We start from the raw sequence: 17,119 nt of genomic DNA, 5'->3' as shown, positions 1-17,119 counted from the left end.
AAGGAGGAGTGAATGTCTGAGGGTCTCTTAGTCTCTTCTCCCAGCAGAACTGACGCTACTGCTGCTTCACAATCAATGAAGTGCAACCCACGGTGCTAGTTGTCCTCTGCTGGTCCTCTGCCCACCCTGCTGCCTTTTTTAATTCTGCATTTTTCACGACTCCGAAAACAGGACTGACTGCAGCAATTGCACAGGAAGCTGGCTTGTAAGTCAATGTGAAGAAAGTCTCTTAATACTTTTAAAGATCTACTACCTTTCTAAATGTCACATTTAAGAGTTTGATTTCTCCAAAAAACAACCTGCTACACTCTGATTTGATGTGAAGACCTCTTTTGTACAGTGTAATTTTGACTTTAATTTGTCGTTGCTGTATTCTCTAAGGGGCAAGGATGTTTCTTACACCACTGCTGCTGGCCACAGCACTTTCCAGCATATGGGCCCAAGACTTTTACCAAGCGAGGAAAACCATCAAGAATTCTGGAGCCAAACCTCTTGCTGCAAATATCTACAATGATCAAGGTAAGAAATAAATGAATAAAGAAGACAGTTTTTAAAGTGATGCATTAATATTTCTTCATTCTCAAAACTTAAGCAGTATATTTCAACAAAATAAGAAACACAAATTCATAACCCCAACTGATTTTGCAAAACTTTTTACATCTTCTCAATATAAATTTTTGGATTTGTTACAAAAATTGCAGCATTTTCTCATCAAATTGATTGAGATGCAGTCAATCAGTTAATCAGATAACTTGTTCTGTGTGGTCACAGCCATCCTTGATGAAGACTGTAGCCTGGAACTTGCCTTCCTGTTGGACAGCTCTGAGAGTGCAAAAGACAATCATGAGGATGAAAAGCAGTTTGCCATGAACATGGTGGACAGACTCCGAGGTGTCCGGCTGCAGACTGGACGCAGCTTGAGTTTGAGAGTTGCTCTGCTGCAGTACAGCAGCCACGTTATCACAGAGCAGACCTTCAGAGATTGGAGAGGAGCAGAGAATTTCAAGACCCAAATAGCCCCAGTAGTCTACATTGGGCATGGCACCTACACCACGTACGCCATCACCAACATGACCAAGATTTACCTGGAAGAATCCAGCCCCCACAGCATCAAAGTAGCAGTGCTGCTTACAGATGGTGTTTCCCACCCAAGGAACCCTGACATTTTCTCTGCTGTTGCTGAAGCCAAAAACCAGGGCATCAAGTTCTTCACTTTGGGCATCACCCGAGCAGCCAATGAGCCGGCCAATGTTGCTAATCTCCGCCTCCTTGCCAGCTCCCCTGCTTCTGTCTTTCTCCGTAATTTACAGGATAATAACATAGTCGAAAAAATCTCCACTGAAATTGTGAGTATTTAGCATTAAAGCTCATCTCTCAGTAGACAAAACAAAAAAGAAAAGTGATGTATTTGCTTTGAATGGGAGTTGGTACATTGATATGCAAGCTTCATGAAATCTTATAGAGATGAAGTGATGACAGTGCTGTGGAAAAAACAAATGAAAGATGTTCATGTCCGTTATGGATTTATGCCTTTCTCCCGAACCTTTAAAAAGACACACAAAGGAAAAGCCCCCAGGATTTTCTTTTCCGTCTGGTAATCTCTAATTGTATTACTGTTGATATTAAACTGCCTTAACAATTAAAATTAATAATTGGGTTAAGGCGGTTAGATTTCCTGTGGAATAATACATGGTGTGCATATATCCATTTCCATTGCATCTGACCACTTTATTTATTACACACACTCATTCACTCATTGTAACTCATCATTTTAAAGGACTTTAAAAGTTAATAGATAATGCAAAGTTAAGATTTGTATACCAAAATCTCATTATTTCCTAAATTTTTATCAAAACCAATGCATGTAGACACGTAAGTTATGCTGAATCAAGACAACACATCTTGGCAATAACAGAAGAAACCTAATAAGTGTCTGAAGTATGTTTGTACAACTGACAACAAGTCCATTTCTATTTTCTTTGCAGATTGGCTTAGCTGATGAAGATGTAAGTACAAGTTACAAATATTAACTCACACGAACTGTAGATATTTGATATTCAATAAAATGTCATTAAGTAGCTAAATTATTTAATTTAATTGACTGTTAAAAAATGGCTTTTATCACAGTTTAATAATCGTATCTCTGCTCTTTGAAGTGCCCAGTGGCTCAGAGATGTGCTTGTGACAAAGGAGAGAGAGGACCCAGTGGGCCTGCAGTAAGTATGAAAATACACCATAAGCAGTGAGTTTTCTTTGAAGTGTCGCACTCATCGGTGAGAAGGATTTCAGAAACATTTTATACGAACCTGATATTTTAGTTATGATTGCTGTGTCGTTTTTGTTCAGACGGGATAATTGCTTGCTTTTTAAATGCAGCTTAGAGGCATTTGCACAAACAAAGAGGATGGGTGGTTCAATCCCACCATCTTAAAGAAGATTAATGAAAAAGGACCAGAGACTTTCATCTTCTATTTGAAGAGAAATATATTTACTTACCCTCATCTAGTTATTATACTAATGTGACATCGGATGTGACCCATGGAAGACAGAAGCATCACATTTAGAGCTTCCTGTAAAACTGATTCTTTGGCCATAGTAAATCTCACTAATCTTGCCATGGTCAATGGGACGAGGATAGAAGAATACTTACACAAGATGATCTGAGCTGTTCTACACACATACTCACATATTTTACTCATAACAACTTTAGTTTAAGCCCTTCTCCTGCTCAGATAACGTGGTCAAGTTATCGGCAGACAGTCATATTACTGACTGACAACTACTGTGAGACCAGGTGCTTTCACCACAGAGAGATTCTTCACATTCTTACACTCAGACTAAGAGGTTCTCATAATTGCTCTTATTGGTAAAATTACCACAAACTAGGGATTTCTGATGAATAATAACTGACACACACTATCCAGGTGCAGCTCAAAACAATGACCTATGGCCATGTGGACAAGATGTTTCATGTTTCATATTTTCAGCGATCATACAGATCTGTCAGAAAGGTCCCTGACCTTTTTCCACACGGTTACTCGGCAACAACTTGGTTGAGGTTAAAGGTCATAGTGTTATCTGCTGAAGTCATTTTGTGCACAGCAACAAGAATGCAGAATTTACAAAACAAATTATCAAATCTCTATCTTGATTTTGTTGCATTTTCCAGGGAAAGAAAGGTCGCCCTGGTGATGATGGAGCCCCGGGGCCTAAAGGGCAAAAGGTGTGTGCCCTTTGATAGATATGTGGACTGCTCTGAATGTTAAGCTCTTAGCTTGCAGAAATATTCATGAGATACTTAATACTTCCGTCTTTTGCAAAAAGACGTTAGGCTTCCCTGAACTTACAAAACTCGTGCTTTTAATTCACTTCTTCGCTTGTGTCCAGTGGAGTACCACAAGGTTCAATATTAGGTCCGATTTTATTTTCCTCATATTCATATTACCTTGTATTTAAAAATATGTGAATAACAATCTGTTGTTGCTCTTCCTTACCTCTAATATACTGGTGACAGCAGGTAAGAAATTAGGTTCATAAGGGTAACTTTAGTGCCTATGATGATAAACATGCATTTTGTATAATAGCAGACATTTTTTCCATGACTATAAATGCTTGCAGAGCTTTCAACCCATGTTTACGTCTTGTAATTAAGAGCTACTTTGTAATTAAAATGTTTAAGAACTACATTTACATCTTTCCAACATTGCTTTACATGCTAGTATTGATTTACATTGTAACTATGAAATGTCTGTGTTGTCTTTCTTAATCTTAACTTTTATTTACTGGCTTCCATTAAGTATAGTGACTATGAGGTCTTTCTAAATTATTTCAGAATTATTATCTGAATTGCTTTAACACACTAATAATGTACAAGTATCCATTTTTGTTTCTAAACCTGTTTCTAATCCCACCTAAGGGTGAAGCAGGATTAAGTGGAGTACCCGGGCGAGAGGGTCCAGAGGTAAATGACACTATTTGTGATCAGCATCTTCATTGTTTCTGAAACTTGTTCACACATGGCGTCTCAATCATGTTTATTTGCAGGGAAAACCAGGTTACAGAGGAGATAAGGTATGAAATTTAGATTAGTAACAGTGGTGGGATGTTTTGGAGCGAATTGAAGCCTGAACTGTTTTTGTAATTTCTGCGCAGGGTGAGAGGGGTGAATGTGGCACTCCAGGAATCAAAGGAGACAGGGTATGACATTGCTCTTGGTATTAAACATTCTAACATTAACTAACATTTTCAATTTAATGGATTTTACTAATTGTGTATATGGTAATTGGGTTTATGGTCTGTTTCCTATGGTTGTTTAATGTGTTTCAGGGTCCTGAGGGGTCAATAGGAGAAAGAGGACCCCGAGGCCTGCAGGTTAGTATGAATTCATGTGTCTTAACATAAATTTAATAAGCAACTTAATAAGCAGACAAAACAGAGCAGCAAAGTGTTATACCTCAGAATCAGTGGGTACTGTCTTCATCACTGTTTTTCATCAGTTTTTAGTTGCAACTCATATTTTCTCCTGTCTTTGTCATCTTGTTCAGTAGTAGCCTTCATGCCTTAGTGTCACCTGTTTGTTTTCTTCCCCTAATTTTATCATGAAGCATCATTTTTTTGTGTTGTTTTGTTTGTACTTGCTGCTTTTGTTTCCCTGTGATCATCTGGCATCACAGGTTTGTGGTGTGGTTGATTTTTCACACCTGAGCTTTGTTTCACTTGTGTCTTGTTTTGTAAATGATGCTTTGTGTGTTTTAAAAAGGATAGACCATTAGGAATTATTGAAGATGATTTGTTGAAATATAGCATTTAGTTGAGCTATTTGGCAATTAGTTAATGATAACCCATCGTAACAGAATGCCTGCAGTGATAGGAATAAAGACAGGATCTCCTGGAGTCTAGACACTGGTGCCGGCGAAGATGAAGATGGAGATTTGGATAGAGCTGTGAGTGACCAGGTTCAGCAGAGATAGGGACAGGGAAGCAGGCAGATGAGTGATTACAGATTTTCCTTATTAAACTTACACATAAGCTTCATTTGAAATCCTGTCAGTTTCTTTTTTCTGGTGCTTAACCATTTCATGTCCTGCATTCTTTTGGATTATTACCTTTGAATTTGTTTTGTTATGCACTTTAGCAATTAGCATTTAGTAACGCTGTTTTTTGCTCCATTTACTAAACAGTTCAAATGTTTGTGTCAACATTTGAACTGCACACCCACAATATTGTGATATTTCAAGTGATGATCAGTCACCGTATGCTGTTCTTATCCAGGGTTTACCAGGACCGCATGGAGACAGGGGACCTGAGGGCCCCCAGGGAAAGCAGGTCTGCCACTTTCTGACAACTTTTACTTATCCTACCATGCACATCTGCTGTGACCTTTGCATTTCCTCTTATGTTGAGTATAAACAAGAGGTTAGAGTTTTTCTACCTCGGTAATAACTCTATAACACAGAAGCCGGTTGTCTTCTAATAGACCCCTGCGTGAAGACTTGGCAATGACCCAATGTCTTCCCCATCATTACTTCCATTCAGGAGCTCAGGGAAAAAAACATAATGAAAAAGTCTCACTCTAGGCTCTCCCAATGGCCCATATCCTGTGTCTAAATACAGATTATGGGGTGCCCACACCATCTTCAGCTTTTCCAACAAGGCTTGCACTTAATAACACACATGGAAAGTCTGTGTATGCTCAGTGTCTCACCATGTGAGGACCTGTATGCATTTGGAAAGATTACAAGGAGTCTTGGTGGTCCCTATGCAATTTGTGCAAGCACACAAGCAAGTCGAGTAGCTGTAAGACAAGTCTTTGTATTAATTCCTTGTATCAGTTCAGATTAAAACTGTAGACAGAGACTTTATTAAACAGTCTAAGTGATTACATGATTTTGAGCTTATTCTTCTTATCTTTAGATAACAGCTACCATTACCCCAACTTTGAGATTCACCTTTGATGTAGTAATGACCTTTGGGCCTTCTTAACCTTATACACAGGAAAAAATAAAACATTTCAGTCCTTTTTCCATCTTTTTCATACAATGAAACCAAGCTACTAAAGGTTTAAATTAAGTGGTAACAAACGATGAGAGATATAAACATTGTCGTTCAGTACGTCTATATGCTAATGCTTGCAAGTCCAACATACAGTTGTTTAAATAATATGTTTGTGAATACAGGGTGAACGGGGCCCATCCGGCCCTCCAGGAATTCAAGGGGAGACTGGTATTGGGCTTCCTGGACCAAAAGCAAGTCATGTTATGAACTTTCCTCTGAATATTGATCGTCGTGATTGTGTTTGGGTGACTAATTTGCACTAATATTTCTCTTCAGGGTGACATGGGATTCCAGGGCAGACCAGGTCCTCATGGTCCTCCAGGAGTGGGTGAACCCGGCCTTCCTGTAAGTTCAGAAGCATCAGAGTCTGTGCTACAGTTTTATAGCTGTGAAGTCAGTGTTGGTGTTAGTGGGAGATCTGCTCTCTGAAGAAAGTCTGTATTTTGACTTACAGCTAGCTATATTGTACGCTGATTATCTTTACAGGGGGCGCAAGGACCACAAGGTGTTCAAGGGGGAAAAGGACCCCAAGGTGAAGGGTTTCCTGGGCCAAAGGTATTTCTTTAAATCTATCATTAGAGAATAAAAAATTTGGGGTTGTGTTTAAAAGGCAGGCGAGTGAAAGACAAATGATATTTTTGAAAAAATATTAAACATTATTAGTGTATCCTCCACCAAGGCAAATGTCCTACATTGCATTTAAGATAAGATATAATTTATTAATCGCAGATTTTGGAGGAAAAACAAACCTGAACCAAAGCCCATTTTAATAGGTTCTTTCTTCAGCCATGCTCCACTTCTCCCCAATTTTTGATAAATGTGACACTGGTAGTTTTGCATAATCTTGCAAATAGAGGAGGAAAACACTATTTTGAAACCATAAGAAATATGGCAAAATATTGATCTGAACTAATCTGAGAGTGCTTCACCTCTATATCACGACACTGAAAACACACCTCTGATCTCACACTACTAGACAAAATGAGTGCTGCAGATAATCTGCCTTCATTATAATGATCTTTAAACTAACTACTTTCATCATTACCAACTTCAAAATCTATTACAGTAAATATTCCATGAATCATTTGCTGTATCTGAAGGTTACAAAGACATAAATTGTGATTAAATAAGCTCCTCAGCGAGCATTACTAAAAGAAACAAAGAGTGTATGATTCAGTCTCAGGTAACTAGTTGATACACATCTGTCAAAATCAGCCTCTGTTCCAGCTCACTGACTCACAATACAGGCGTTCACTCAAGCGTGTATACACACTCTGTTGTTAAGCCTAAAAACTATGTTTTCCCCATGCTGCCACATGCTGCATTTAAAAACACACAGCAGACGTCTCATTCAAATAGAGATAGCTGGGATTCAACCAAGGGCTTAGCAAGACATGTTAATACTAATGACAGCAGGTCTTACTGTGTAGCAGCAAAGAAAACAACCTAACCACAGCGAAGTAAAAACAGTATAATAACCGAGTAAGAGTAAAAACCTAAAATAATGTTAGCAACACTCTCTTTATAAAGTTGTTGAAGTTTCTGTGTAAAGAATTCTAAAAGCAGTTTTATTTGTTGAGGGAATTAACACTGAAATGTCCTCAAGCAGTTTTAATCGCTTTCAGACTTTCTGGTGATTATACTTTTTACTATACCATCCTATTGAGAAAAAACCTCCTCTCCATTCAGATTTTTTAAATGAACAAACACTAGTTTAGATAAAAGTATTGTACACTCAAAAATTGTCAGAAAGACAAACAAACAAAAACATGTCATTCCTGGGTCATGGGATCATTGTGAATCACTCAGCAACAGGAGCAAACATGCCCTCCTGCCATGCTTTACTGAAACAGTGGGATTTGGCTGTGACCCAATCTTGACTAATGGAATTAACCTGACTTTGGTCTACAGGGGGATCGAGGGCTGCCAGGGCCCAGGGGACCGCGGGGACAGCAGGGTGTAGGCATCAAAGGAGAAAAGGTGGGTTGTAAATGAAGTTAATTAAGAAAATTCAGTGCAACAACAAAGACTGTTCACAACAAAGACTCTAATGAAATCCACAAGGGGAAACTCTAGAAGTCCTTTAGGCTACAATTATAAAAATGTTGTGACTGAGTGAGGCAAAATACAGGAGTGCGTTAGATTAAACATCTGGTTACTGTGGGAATGTTAACGGTAGTGCATACAGCAGGGCTGCACTATATACTATACAGTTAGGTAGCTATAACACAATCTTTCATTGGCTGCTTGTGAGTTAAACATTTATTAACCTGAAAAAAGGTTGATAAACACAACAAATGTGAAAATACAGTATATGAAGATAAAATGAGTCTGGGAACTTACTGTACATAACCATATTCTGTATGTGTGTACAGGATATGATGAAGTGTAATCTATAAAATAAAAATGAGTTTTTGTTTGCATTGCTGTTGATCTTTACAGTCTTTCTCACGATATGAGTTTCCTATACACTATAATACTAATTCTAGCATTTTCAGAAACAAACTAAAACCCACCGGGAGGCTGAGACTGGGCCTGCATACTTTTGTGCAACAATAGTGATTCCCTGAAATCAAAATCAACTTTAAATCTTTATTAATGAAAGGGAAACCAAAAGGACACAAATTTAATGCAAAGTGCACAAAAAAATCTCAGGGATCACAAAAGAGGAAAGGGATCCATTCACCCTCTCTTCTACAGCTAACACTGGGTGAACACATGAATGTTAACAGTAAGTATTTATGATTATGATGGTTTATTCCCAGGGAGAACTGGGCCAACCAGGATTGCCAGGGCCAACTGGACCAATAGCAGTGGGCATACAGGGAGAAAAGGTCAGGGCGACATCTTTATCTAAATGCTATTTGATTGCCTTTATTTGTTCTGACACATATGCTGAGGAATTGGAATGCAGTAGCACCACACATTAAAATAACCCTAGAATCATTATTATTATTGTATAGGGAAATGAAGGACCAAGAGGCCCTCCAGGAGTCAGAGGTCTTCCAGGAGAAGGTCTACCTGGGCCCAAGGTTTGTTAAAAAACCCTTAAGATGCATATTCAGATTATTCGGGTTTACTTGTTTACTTTAGTCACGCAGACAAGATAAGAACTTGATTCCCGGTCAGTCTAGAACTAACTTTACCCTGTCCTGTTATATCAGGACAAAATAATTTAGCTGCTTGCCATAGTTATCAAACAGAGACAGCAGAAAATTAAAACTACTACAAATGAATAAAATAAAAGGTAAAATATTTCAAATTTAGAATTATTATTAAATCTGAAATATTAAGTTTTCAGATTTAAGTTTAATTAAACATGGTAGGATATGACTAGAATATGACTTCTCTTCAAAGGGAGACCAAGGTTTACCAGGAGAGCATGGAGCTCCAGGAGAGACAGGTGTTGGTGAACCTGGGCCAAAGGTAAGATAAGACATTTCCTGAACAAAGTGTGTCAGGCTAATCCTGGTCTAGCAGCATAAAACAGTACTGAATACAGCAAAAGCTGGATGTGAAAACATTCTGCTGTTACAGGGAGAACCTGGAGCGGCAGGAGTGAGTGGCCTGCCTGGTCTGCCAGGAGAAGATGGAGCTCCAGGGCAGAAGGTAAAGCAGTATCTGACTGATCATTTTAACAATGGTTATGAAAAAAAGTCTTATTATTTATTGAATAAACCCATTCGTTCTTTTAGGGTGAGCCTGGTTTGCCTGGTTTAAGAGGTTCTGAGGGGCCACAAGGAGTTGGCACTCAAGGCGAGAAGGTATGTTTATAATTCAGTAGTCTTGTGTATCCCACAGTTTTCTTAATGCTACTCACAAAATATATTTGGTATTCACTCCCAGGGTGACCAGGGTGTTAGGGGCATCCGTGGGTTACATGGACCTCCTGGGGTCTCAGGACCATCTGGACCAAAAGTAAGAATTTCACAGAACATGATGATAATATCTTACTGTGGTACAAAGCGTCCGTGATAGTGTATACACATTAACCCAAACTTTGAACGAAGCCAAAAAAATGAGTCTTCTACCAGTTGTTGGCAGCACACTTGTTGTTAAAATAAAGACAAGTGTGAATAGGATCTTAAGTTCCTCAACAACTTCCTTCCAGGGCGAACGCGGGATACCAGGCCAGCAGGGCATGCCAGGGCAGCAGGGACGGTCCATAGCAGGTGCAAAGGTAAATAAATTTTCTCTTTACACTGATCTTGGTAAGCATCCACCAGTGTAGTCTGATGCAACATAATGCATCAAAAAACTGTTGCTGTAGTCAGACTTAACTGTCTCGCGTTCAGGGTGATATTGGTCCCGCTGGCCCACCTGGTCCTATTGGAGAAACAGGCCATGGACTACCTGGTCCAAAGGTAAATGCAGTCCTAATTTATTAGACGCACTGATTAAAACACAAAGGTTTGGGCCTCATTGTTGAATTTGTTGTACCAGGGTGATCGCGGCTATCCAGGTTTACCAGGTCCTGCTGGCCCAAAAGGCCAAGGCATCCCTGGCCCTATGGTTAGTATCAACTGCCAAGACATGACAAATTTCTAAATGTTTTTCCTGCAACTCTGTAATTAGTTAATGTTGTGCAAGGTTGCTAAAACTGGAATAATCTCTGTACTTTATCCAGGGTGCTCCAGGCCAGCCAGGACTACCAGGTGAGCCCGGCCCAGAAGGAGTGGGATTTCCTGGACCTAAGGTTTGTACCTACATGCTACGTGATTCTGGGATAATCTAGTTAGTCTGTTATTATAGTTTTTGCATCGCTGTTTTTTGGGAGGTGGGTTTGATATGTATAAGGATGCCTGTTTTATACTATCATGTCTTTTTCAGGGAGACATTGGGTTTAGAGGATTGCCAGGTTTGCCTGGTCCGCCAGGAGAAGGCTTACAGGGACCACTAGTAAGAGCGATTACAGTTTGATCTAATTGTTTTTAATTCTACATGCTAATTCTAATGTTGACAAATTATAATATTGAAAGTTGTATTTTGAACATATTTAATGTATGTGCTGCTTTGTGTAGAATATGGATTCACTAATATACTTGAAATTCTATGTGTTAAGGGCAATGTTGGAAGGCCAGGTCCTCCAGGCCCAACTGGACCTCAAGGAGAAGGTATTCAAGGTCCAAAGGTAAGTTTTTTATATGTTTTGTATATTCATTCATTCATTTTTGTATATGAAAGAGTGAAGCGGCATTTTATTGGTGCTGACATGTTTCACAAGTGAACTGCCTGGCAAACCGGCCGCAGGATAAACACAAAAATAATTTATGACCTTTCTTGAGTTTGGATCTCTTCTGTATGATTCAGTGAATAACACAGTCTAATTTCAGGGTGAGCCAGGATCGCAAGGCATGACTGGGCCTAGAGGGCCTCGGGGAGATGGGCCTCCTGGAGAAAAAGTGATGAATTTACATGCTGCTTTCAAATATTTTATTGATGTCGGATTACTTGGTCTCTGACTGATAATTTATTCTTCTGTTATGATAGGGTGATCGTGGACTACAGGGTGAGAGGGGGATAAAGGGTACAAAAGGAGACATGGGAGATCCTGGAGTCCCTGGTGAAATGGTAAAATAGACCAAAATAACAACGAGTAAATAAATTACTCATATGTGTTTTTAACAGCACAAAACTGAAACGTGAATGTTGTTTTTCATCCTTTTTCAAATTACAGGGAAGGCCTGGAGAAAAGGGAGAACCAAGCCTCACTGTAAGTTCAGTAATTCAACATTTTTTTGGGGCCATTCAAAAAAGTAAAAACATTTTCCACTGACATATGTTTTCCATATTTTTCAGAGAGAAGAAATTATTAAGCTGATCAAAGAAATCTGTGGTAAGATTGAGCCTTGTCTATTTTAATAATGATTAATAAACAATTGTGTAGAAACAGACAATGTGGCAAAGTAAAATCTGCAATTAAATCTTTTAAATCTGTGTGCAGAGGAGCTTTGAATTCATTACTGTCATGCTGGTATTTTATTAGTTTGCCAAAGCAGCAGCCAAAAAATATATGATTATGCCATTTGTTTGTCTGTATTTTTGAATGTCTGCATTCTAAACCATAGACTTTAAATGCCTTTACAATGCAACACGGAGCACTGACATTGGCACTGATGGAGGATGTGCTCAGTATGTGCCCCTCTAGTTTAAACTTAGTCAAACATCTATGGATGTTTTGAACAAGAAATTAAAATGTTTTGATGACAGGTTAAAGTACTTAATACTATTCTGTTTAGTAAGCAAAGTGCATGTAAAGACTGCAGTGCTTAACAAATGCATTAGATCATCTGTATACAGTATACATGCACTAGTGAGATAAAACAGAAAATGCTAGAATTGCACTCGCAAAACCTGGAGTGAAGACTTCTTAAACAGGGTTTTAGTAAATTAAAAACTATAATTAGCCATGGTATCTTCAGAATAAATTGGAATAAAAATATTCCACTGACACTTCAAATCCACGAGAACTTGTATTAGCTGAGGCAAGAACTAGCTAGTGGCCTAGTCGACACCTACTTGTCATAAAGTTGCCTGACCCTAGCTTGTTTATCATTTTAATAGCTAAAAGAGGAAAATTAGCTTTAAAGACCAAAATCTGTTTGTACCAGACTGTCAACATGCATATTTTTGTTGTAAAGTTGGTTATTTTGAAATTTGAGTCTGTAGGGACTGACTCAGTTATGGAGCCAGCCTCAAGTGGCCACTGGATGAACTGCAGGTGCCATCATAGCAACCAGCTGCAGAAGCAACACTCCTAGGTTTAAGAGGGTTTATTGTTATTGCAGATTGTGCCAGTATGAGTAGCCGCTGATGGTCTGCCTTTGCCCATAAACTGCACATGTGCAATAAAGCAGTCATGTACTAACTGCACTTTATACCTTTTCAGGATGTGGCATCAAGTGCAAGGAAAGGCCAATGGAACTTGTCTTCGTCATTGACAGCTCAGAGAGTGTTGGGCCTGAGAACTTTGAGATCATCAAAGATTTCGTCACAAGGTTAGTGGATCGGACCACAGTTGGCCGCAACGCCACCAGAATTGGCCTGGTCCTCTACAGTCTGGATGTTCATTTAGAATTCAACTTGGCTCGCTACATCAGCAAGCAGGACATCAAGCAGACGATCAGAAAAATGCTTTACATGGGAGAGGGCACTTACACTGGCACTGCAATTAGAAAGGCGACTCAGGAGGCTTTCTTCAGCGCCCGCCCCGGTGTCAGAAAAGTAGCCATCGTCATCACTGATGGTCAAACTGACAAACGAGAGCCTGTCAAGCTTGATGTAGCTGTGCGGGAGGCTCACGCTGCAAACATTGAGATGTACGCCCTGGGAATTGTCAATTCCTCTGATCCAACCCAGGCTGAGTTCTTACAGGAACTCAATCTTATAGCCTCAGACCCAGACAGTGAACACGTGTACCTCATTGATGACTTCAACACGCTAACAGGTGAAAGTCAAAGCCAGATACTTTAAATATCGTGAGGAGATTTAAAATGCCTAATAATCCCACTTTTTCTTTCATTTTTCCACAGCACTGGAGTCCAAACTTGTCAGCCAGTTCTGTGAAGATGAAAATGGTGCCTTTATTTACAATCACATTACCAATGGACACCGGAATGGTAACAATGGGCTTAGTGTTAGTGGAAATAATGGAGCAACTACTAATAACTATAATAGCTATGGCAACAATGGTTACATTTTTGGAAACAATGGATATGGGAACAGTTATGAAGAAGAAATCCAAAACCATAGACACACCAACAGCCGTGGCCGTGGAGACACTTTCACACTGCCCATCAGTGCCGATCCTCTTCCTGTTCAGGTCTCGTCTTCACTGTTTTAATTACATAATACTTTGTTACTTACAGTAAATGTATTTATTGCAATATTGAAACACTGTGCTGCTGTTTCACACAGGTAACAGAGGATGATGATGGTGAAGATTTAGATTTAAGGGCTCACGTGCGGGGTGACAAGCATCTGTCTAGAGTCAACAAAACAACATTTATATCGCCTGGTAGAGAAAGTTCTGTGTCCAAAACAACTGTTGTATCATCTTCATCATCATCTGTATCTGGAATATCTTCATCAACACTGACTTCAAGTTCCTCCTCAAACTCAAATCAGTTACAGCCTGTGGTGATTCCAGTTCAGCCTGGAGGTGAGTACCACACTCCTGTACTGGATATGTCACAGAAAGAAAAACATAAAAACTAAATGAAAATTACCTGCTGAGGCAAATCAATACACTGTGTTAATAAAAAAAAAAAGGTTGTAAGCAGTGTGGGGTTGTAGTACATGGAAATTCTCCAAAGTAGAGTCGTGAAAAGGGAAGATTTCAGGGGACTCTGTGCAGTATTGCAGTCTAACTTGTAAAAGTTTAGTAGCAATAACTTAAAGCAGCTGTTTTCTGTATAACTTTATTAGTCTCTCACATCATTTTGGAATTTTGGCCCAACTGTTACAGTTTTTCTTTAGTATGTTAAATTTGCAGAAATTCATTTGTACACATCTCTTTTAAGGTCCTGTCACAGCATTTCAGTTGAGGGTCAAGATCTTCATTTCCATTGGGCCATTAAAAGACATTGGTTCTTTTCTTTTTAGCCTTTTTTTTTTTTTTTGTAGCTTTGCTGATGAGCTTGGTATCAATGTCTTGTTGCAAGAACTAATTTTGACTATACACTTTAAGAAACCTTGAATCTATCAGCGTTAGCTCTGTCGGGAAAGGGCTAAGTCTATTCTTCTAGCACATAAATGTTTTTTTTAGTAAACATGTGTCTCACATACCATTCCCTCGTCTAGATCCCCGCTGTGACCTCAGCTTGGACCAAGGCACCTGCCGAGACTATATCATACGCTGGTATTATGACAAGCAGGCCAATGCTTGTGCACAGTTCTGGTACGGAGGCTGTGGTGGAAATGGCAACCGTTACGAAACAGAAGATGAATGCAAGAAGACTTGCGTTCTGCTCAGAAGAGGTAAAATCTGTAGATTTTAAACAGTAAATGTGCATTTTTGTTTATTGGTGTTTCTTCTGTGAGTATCATTTTGTCACTTCATTGTCCATTTCAGGTGGATAAAAGGAGGAAACAGCATCACTAGGAGTCCAGCTCTACAACCTTCAGCTTTCCTCATTTTAATGAGATGCCTTGTGACTCTTGTGTCACAGTTGGCCTTAGACACAAAAATATTTTTAATAAATAGAAAGACAGCTGACATGTTCCTGGTTTAACAGAAACAAAATCAGATTGACTTTTATTTTATTAAAAAGCCTTTCTTACCTCGGCGATATTGTATTGTCCTTCCTAGGCTTAAACTTCTATGGATTATTCTTATACCTCACCCAGACATGCAGTTTATATATGCTGAATATATTTAGAGTAAAACAGCATTAGTGAAATGTTTTATATGATGCTGATATATGTGTTTTGAGTACTTTTGTGTTTTCCTGTTGGTTTTTCCTGATTCTATTGCAATGTGTCCACATGGGTAAAACTGGCAGCTGTAATAAAGTAACAAAGGTGTTTTACTACATGTGTCCTGCTTCCAGAGGTCTGCTGCAGATCAGATCTTCTTCTTGATGCATTCTCAATCATCCAGGAAAGTAAATCTACAAAAGTTGATTCTGTTCATCTGGACGTAGCGTTTTGTGGGAGAAAGGTTTCGTCACTCATCCAAGTGGCTTCTTCAGTCTCAGCTGACTGCAGGTTTCCCCAATCTTATAAACAGTACATTTGCATAATGACTGAAACCAGCCCACTGAAGTAACAATGGGCTGGGAGGTCAGTTCTTTAATCTTAATTATGCAAATCCTCATGACATTCTCATGAATTTTCTAAACACCAGGTCTCTGTGGCTTTTAAACCCCAAAACACGCTGTGCCAAAAATTGGTCCACCCCAAGGATCGGGTCCCCCAACACAAACAGAGTAACATAGTGTACGCTGTTAAGTGCCAGGAGGATTGCCAGGATTTATACATCGGGGAAATCAAACAACCTCTGGCGAAGCGGATGGCACAACACAGAAGAACTACCTCGTCAGGCCAGGATTCTGCAGTCTATTTACACCTACAGGCCAGTGGACACTCTTTCAATGATGAGGATGTACACATCCTGGACAGGGAGGAACACTGGTTTGAGCGCGGAGTCAAGGAGGCCATTTACGTGAAAAGGGAAAGACCATCTCTGATACTCTGTACATCTTTCGCCATCTTACAATGCTGTGATTGCAGCCATTCCCCAACTCTCTGTGAACGATACTCATGGCCATTGATCAGTTGTCTTTGATCAGTGGGTTTTGGTCAGTGGTTGTTGATCAATGGTCATGAGAATTGGCATAATTAAGATTAAGGAACTGACCTCCCAGCCCATTGTTCCTTCAGTGGGCTGGTTTCAGTCATTATGCAAATGTACTGTTTATAAGATCAGGGAAACCTGCAGTCAGCTGAGACTGAAGAAGTCACTTGGATGAGTGACGAAACCTTTCTCCCACAAAAAACTACGTCCAGATGAACAGAATTAACTTTTGGAGATCAGATCTTCTTGTAAAGATTGAGGTTTTCTGCAGTTTATTCATTTAAGTTATGTTGATTTGAGCAGTCTGTATATCTCAGGTGATTTTTAAAAACATTTTAATAATAAAATCAAAAAGGATGATTGTTTGCTTTGCATCTATTAACTTAAGCACTACAATTGTTTCCACTAATTCCATTTATGTTGATGTGTCTGCAGTAAAATAGGATAATGTCAGTTAGTGGAAACTGGTATAACTACCAATTGTATTTTGCCAGTTTGTGGATTCTGTACTGCCGTTTTATAAAATCCTAATCAGTAAAATTGAAAATCCAGAGCATATGATACCATAAACACACACGCAAATAGTATAGGTTTTCAAAAGTTTTCACAAAAATATTATCCCAATTTAAAATGTAAGCAACTCAACATTATAATTACATTATAATTTCAATATAAAGCTTTGTTGTTTTCCCCTGGTGTTGGTTGTTGTTTGTTTTGTTTTGTTTTGTTTTGTTTTAATTAGCACCGTCCTCCTTATCATACCTGCTT

At 39.1% G+C, this 17,119-nt stretch overlaps 1 protein-coding gene across 2 annotated transcripts; it reads left to right on the top strand.

The window, feature by feature from the left end:
• col28a2a (collagen, type XXVIII, alpha 2a) lies at positions 1–17,119 on the top strand. 2 transcript variants are annotated; one of them, XM_085250399.1, is made up of 37 exons: positions 1–205; positions 382–519; positions 772–1,346; positions 1,986–2,006; positions 2,157–2,216; positions 3,170–3,223; positions 3,917–3,961; positions 4,045–4,071; positions 4,153–4,197; positions 4,327–4,371; positions 4,854–4,943; positions 5,272–5,325; positions 6,177–6,245; positions 6,331–6,399; positions 6,541–6,609; positions 7,966–8,034; positions 8,820–8,888; positions 9,018–9,086; positions 9,412–9,480; positions 9,592–9,663; positions 9,750–9,818; positions 9,901–9,972; positions 10,166–10,234; positions 10,350–10,418; positions 10,498–10,566; positions 10,682–10,750; positions 10,885–10,953; positions 11,117–11,185; positions 11,388–11,456; positions 11,545–11,625; positions 11,732–11,767; positions 11,854–11,890; positions 12,944–13,501; positions 13,587–13,876; positions 13,972–14,215; positions 14,857–15,033; positions 15,128–17,119. In XM_085250399.1, exons 2-37 carry the CDS (start codon positions 390–392, stop codon positions 15,133–15,135), a joined length of 3,756 nt encoding a protein of 1,251 aa, XP_085106525.1. In that variant the 5' UTR covers positions 1–205; positions 382–389; the 3' UTR covers positions 15,136–17,119. The 2 variants fall into 2 exon arrangements, with proteins under 2 accessions (XP_085106525.1, XP_085106527.1); XM_085250401.1 differs by lacking the exon at positions 4,854–4,943 and having other exon boundaries at positions 3–205.

The sequence above is a fragment of the Mchenga conophoros genome, linkage group LG16 (genome assembly GCF_057382185.1).
Source record: "Mchenga conophoros isolate Kocher_MC1m ecotype Shallow Benthic linkage group LG16, M_conophoros_male_GT1.1, whole genome shotgun sequence".
Taxonomy (NCBI): Eukaryota; Metazoa; Chordata; class Actinopteri; order Cichliformes; family Cichlidae; genus Mchenga; species Mchenga conophoros.
The sequence above is the reverse complement of the archived record's forward strand: the minus strand, read 5'-3'. Positions and strand labels throughout refer to the sequence as shown.

Excerpts from the sequence above, each read along its gene's own strand:
- col28a2a (XM_085250399.1), top strand. The coding sequence starts at position 390 with ATGTTTCTTACACCACTGCTGCTGGCCACAGCACTTTCCAGCATATGG. Across the intron at positions 8,035-8,819 it reads TAGGCATCAAAGGAGAAAAG|GGAGAACTGGGCCAACCAGG; the intron begins GTGGGTTGTAAA and ends GTTTATTCCCAG. Across the intron at positions 8,889-9,017 it reads TGGGCATACAGGGAGAAAAG|GGAAATGAAGGACCAAGAGG; the intron begins GTCAGGGCGACA and ends ATTATTGTATAG.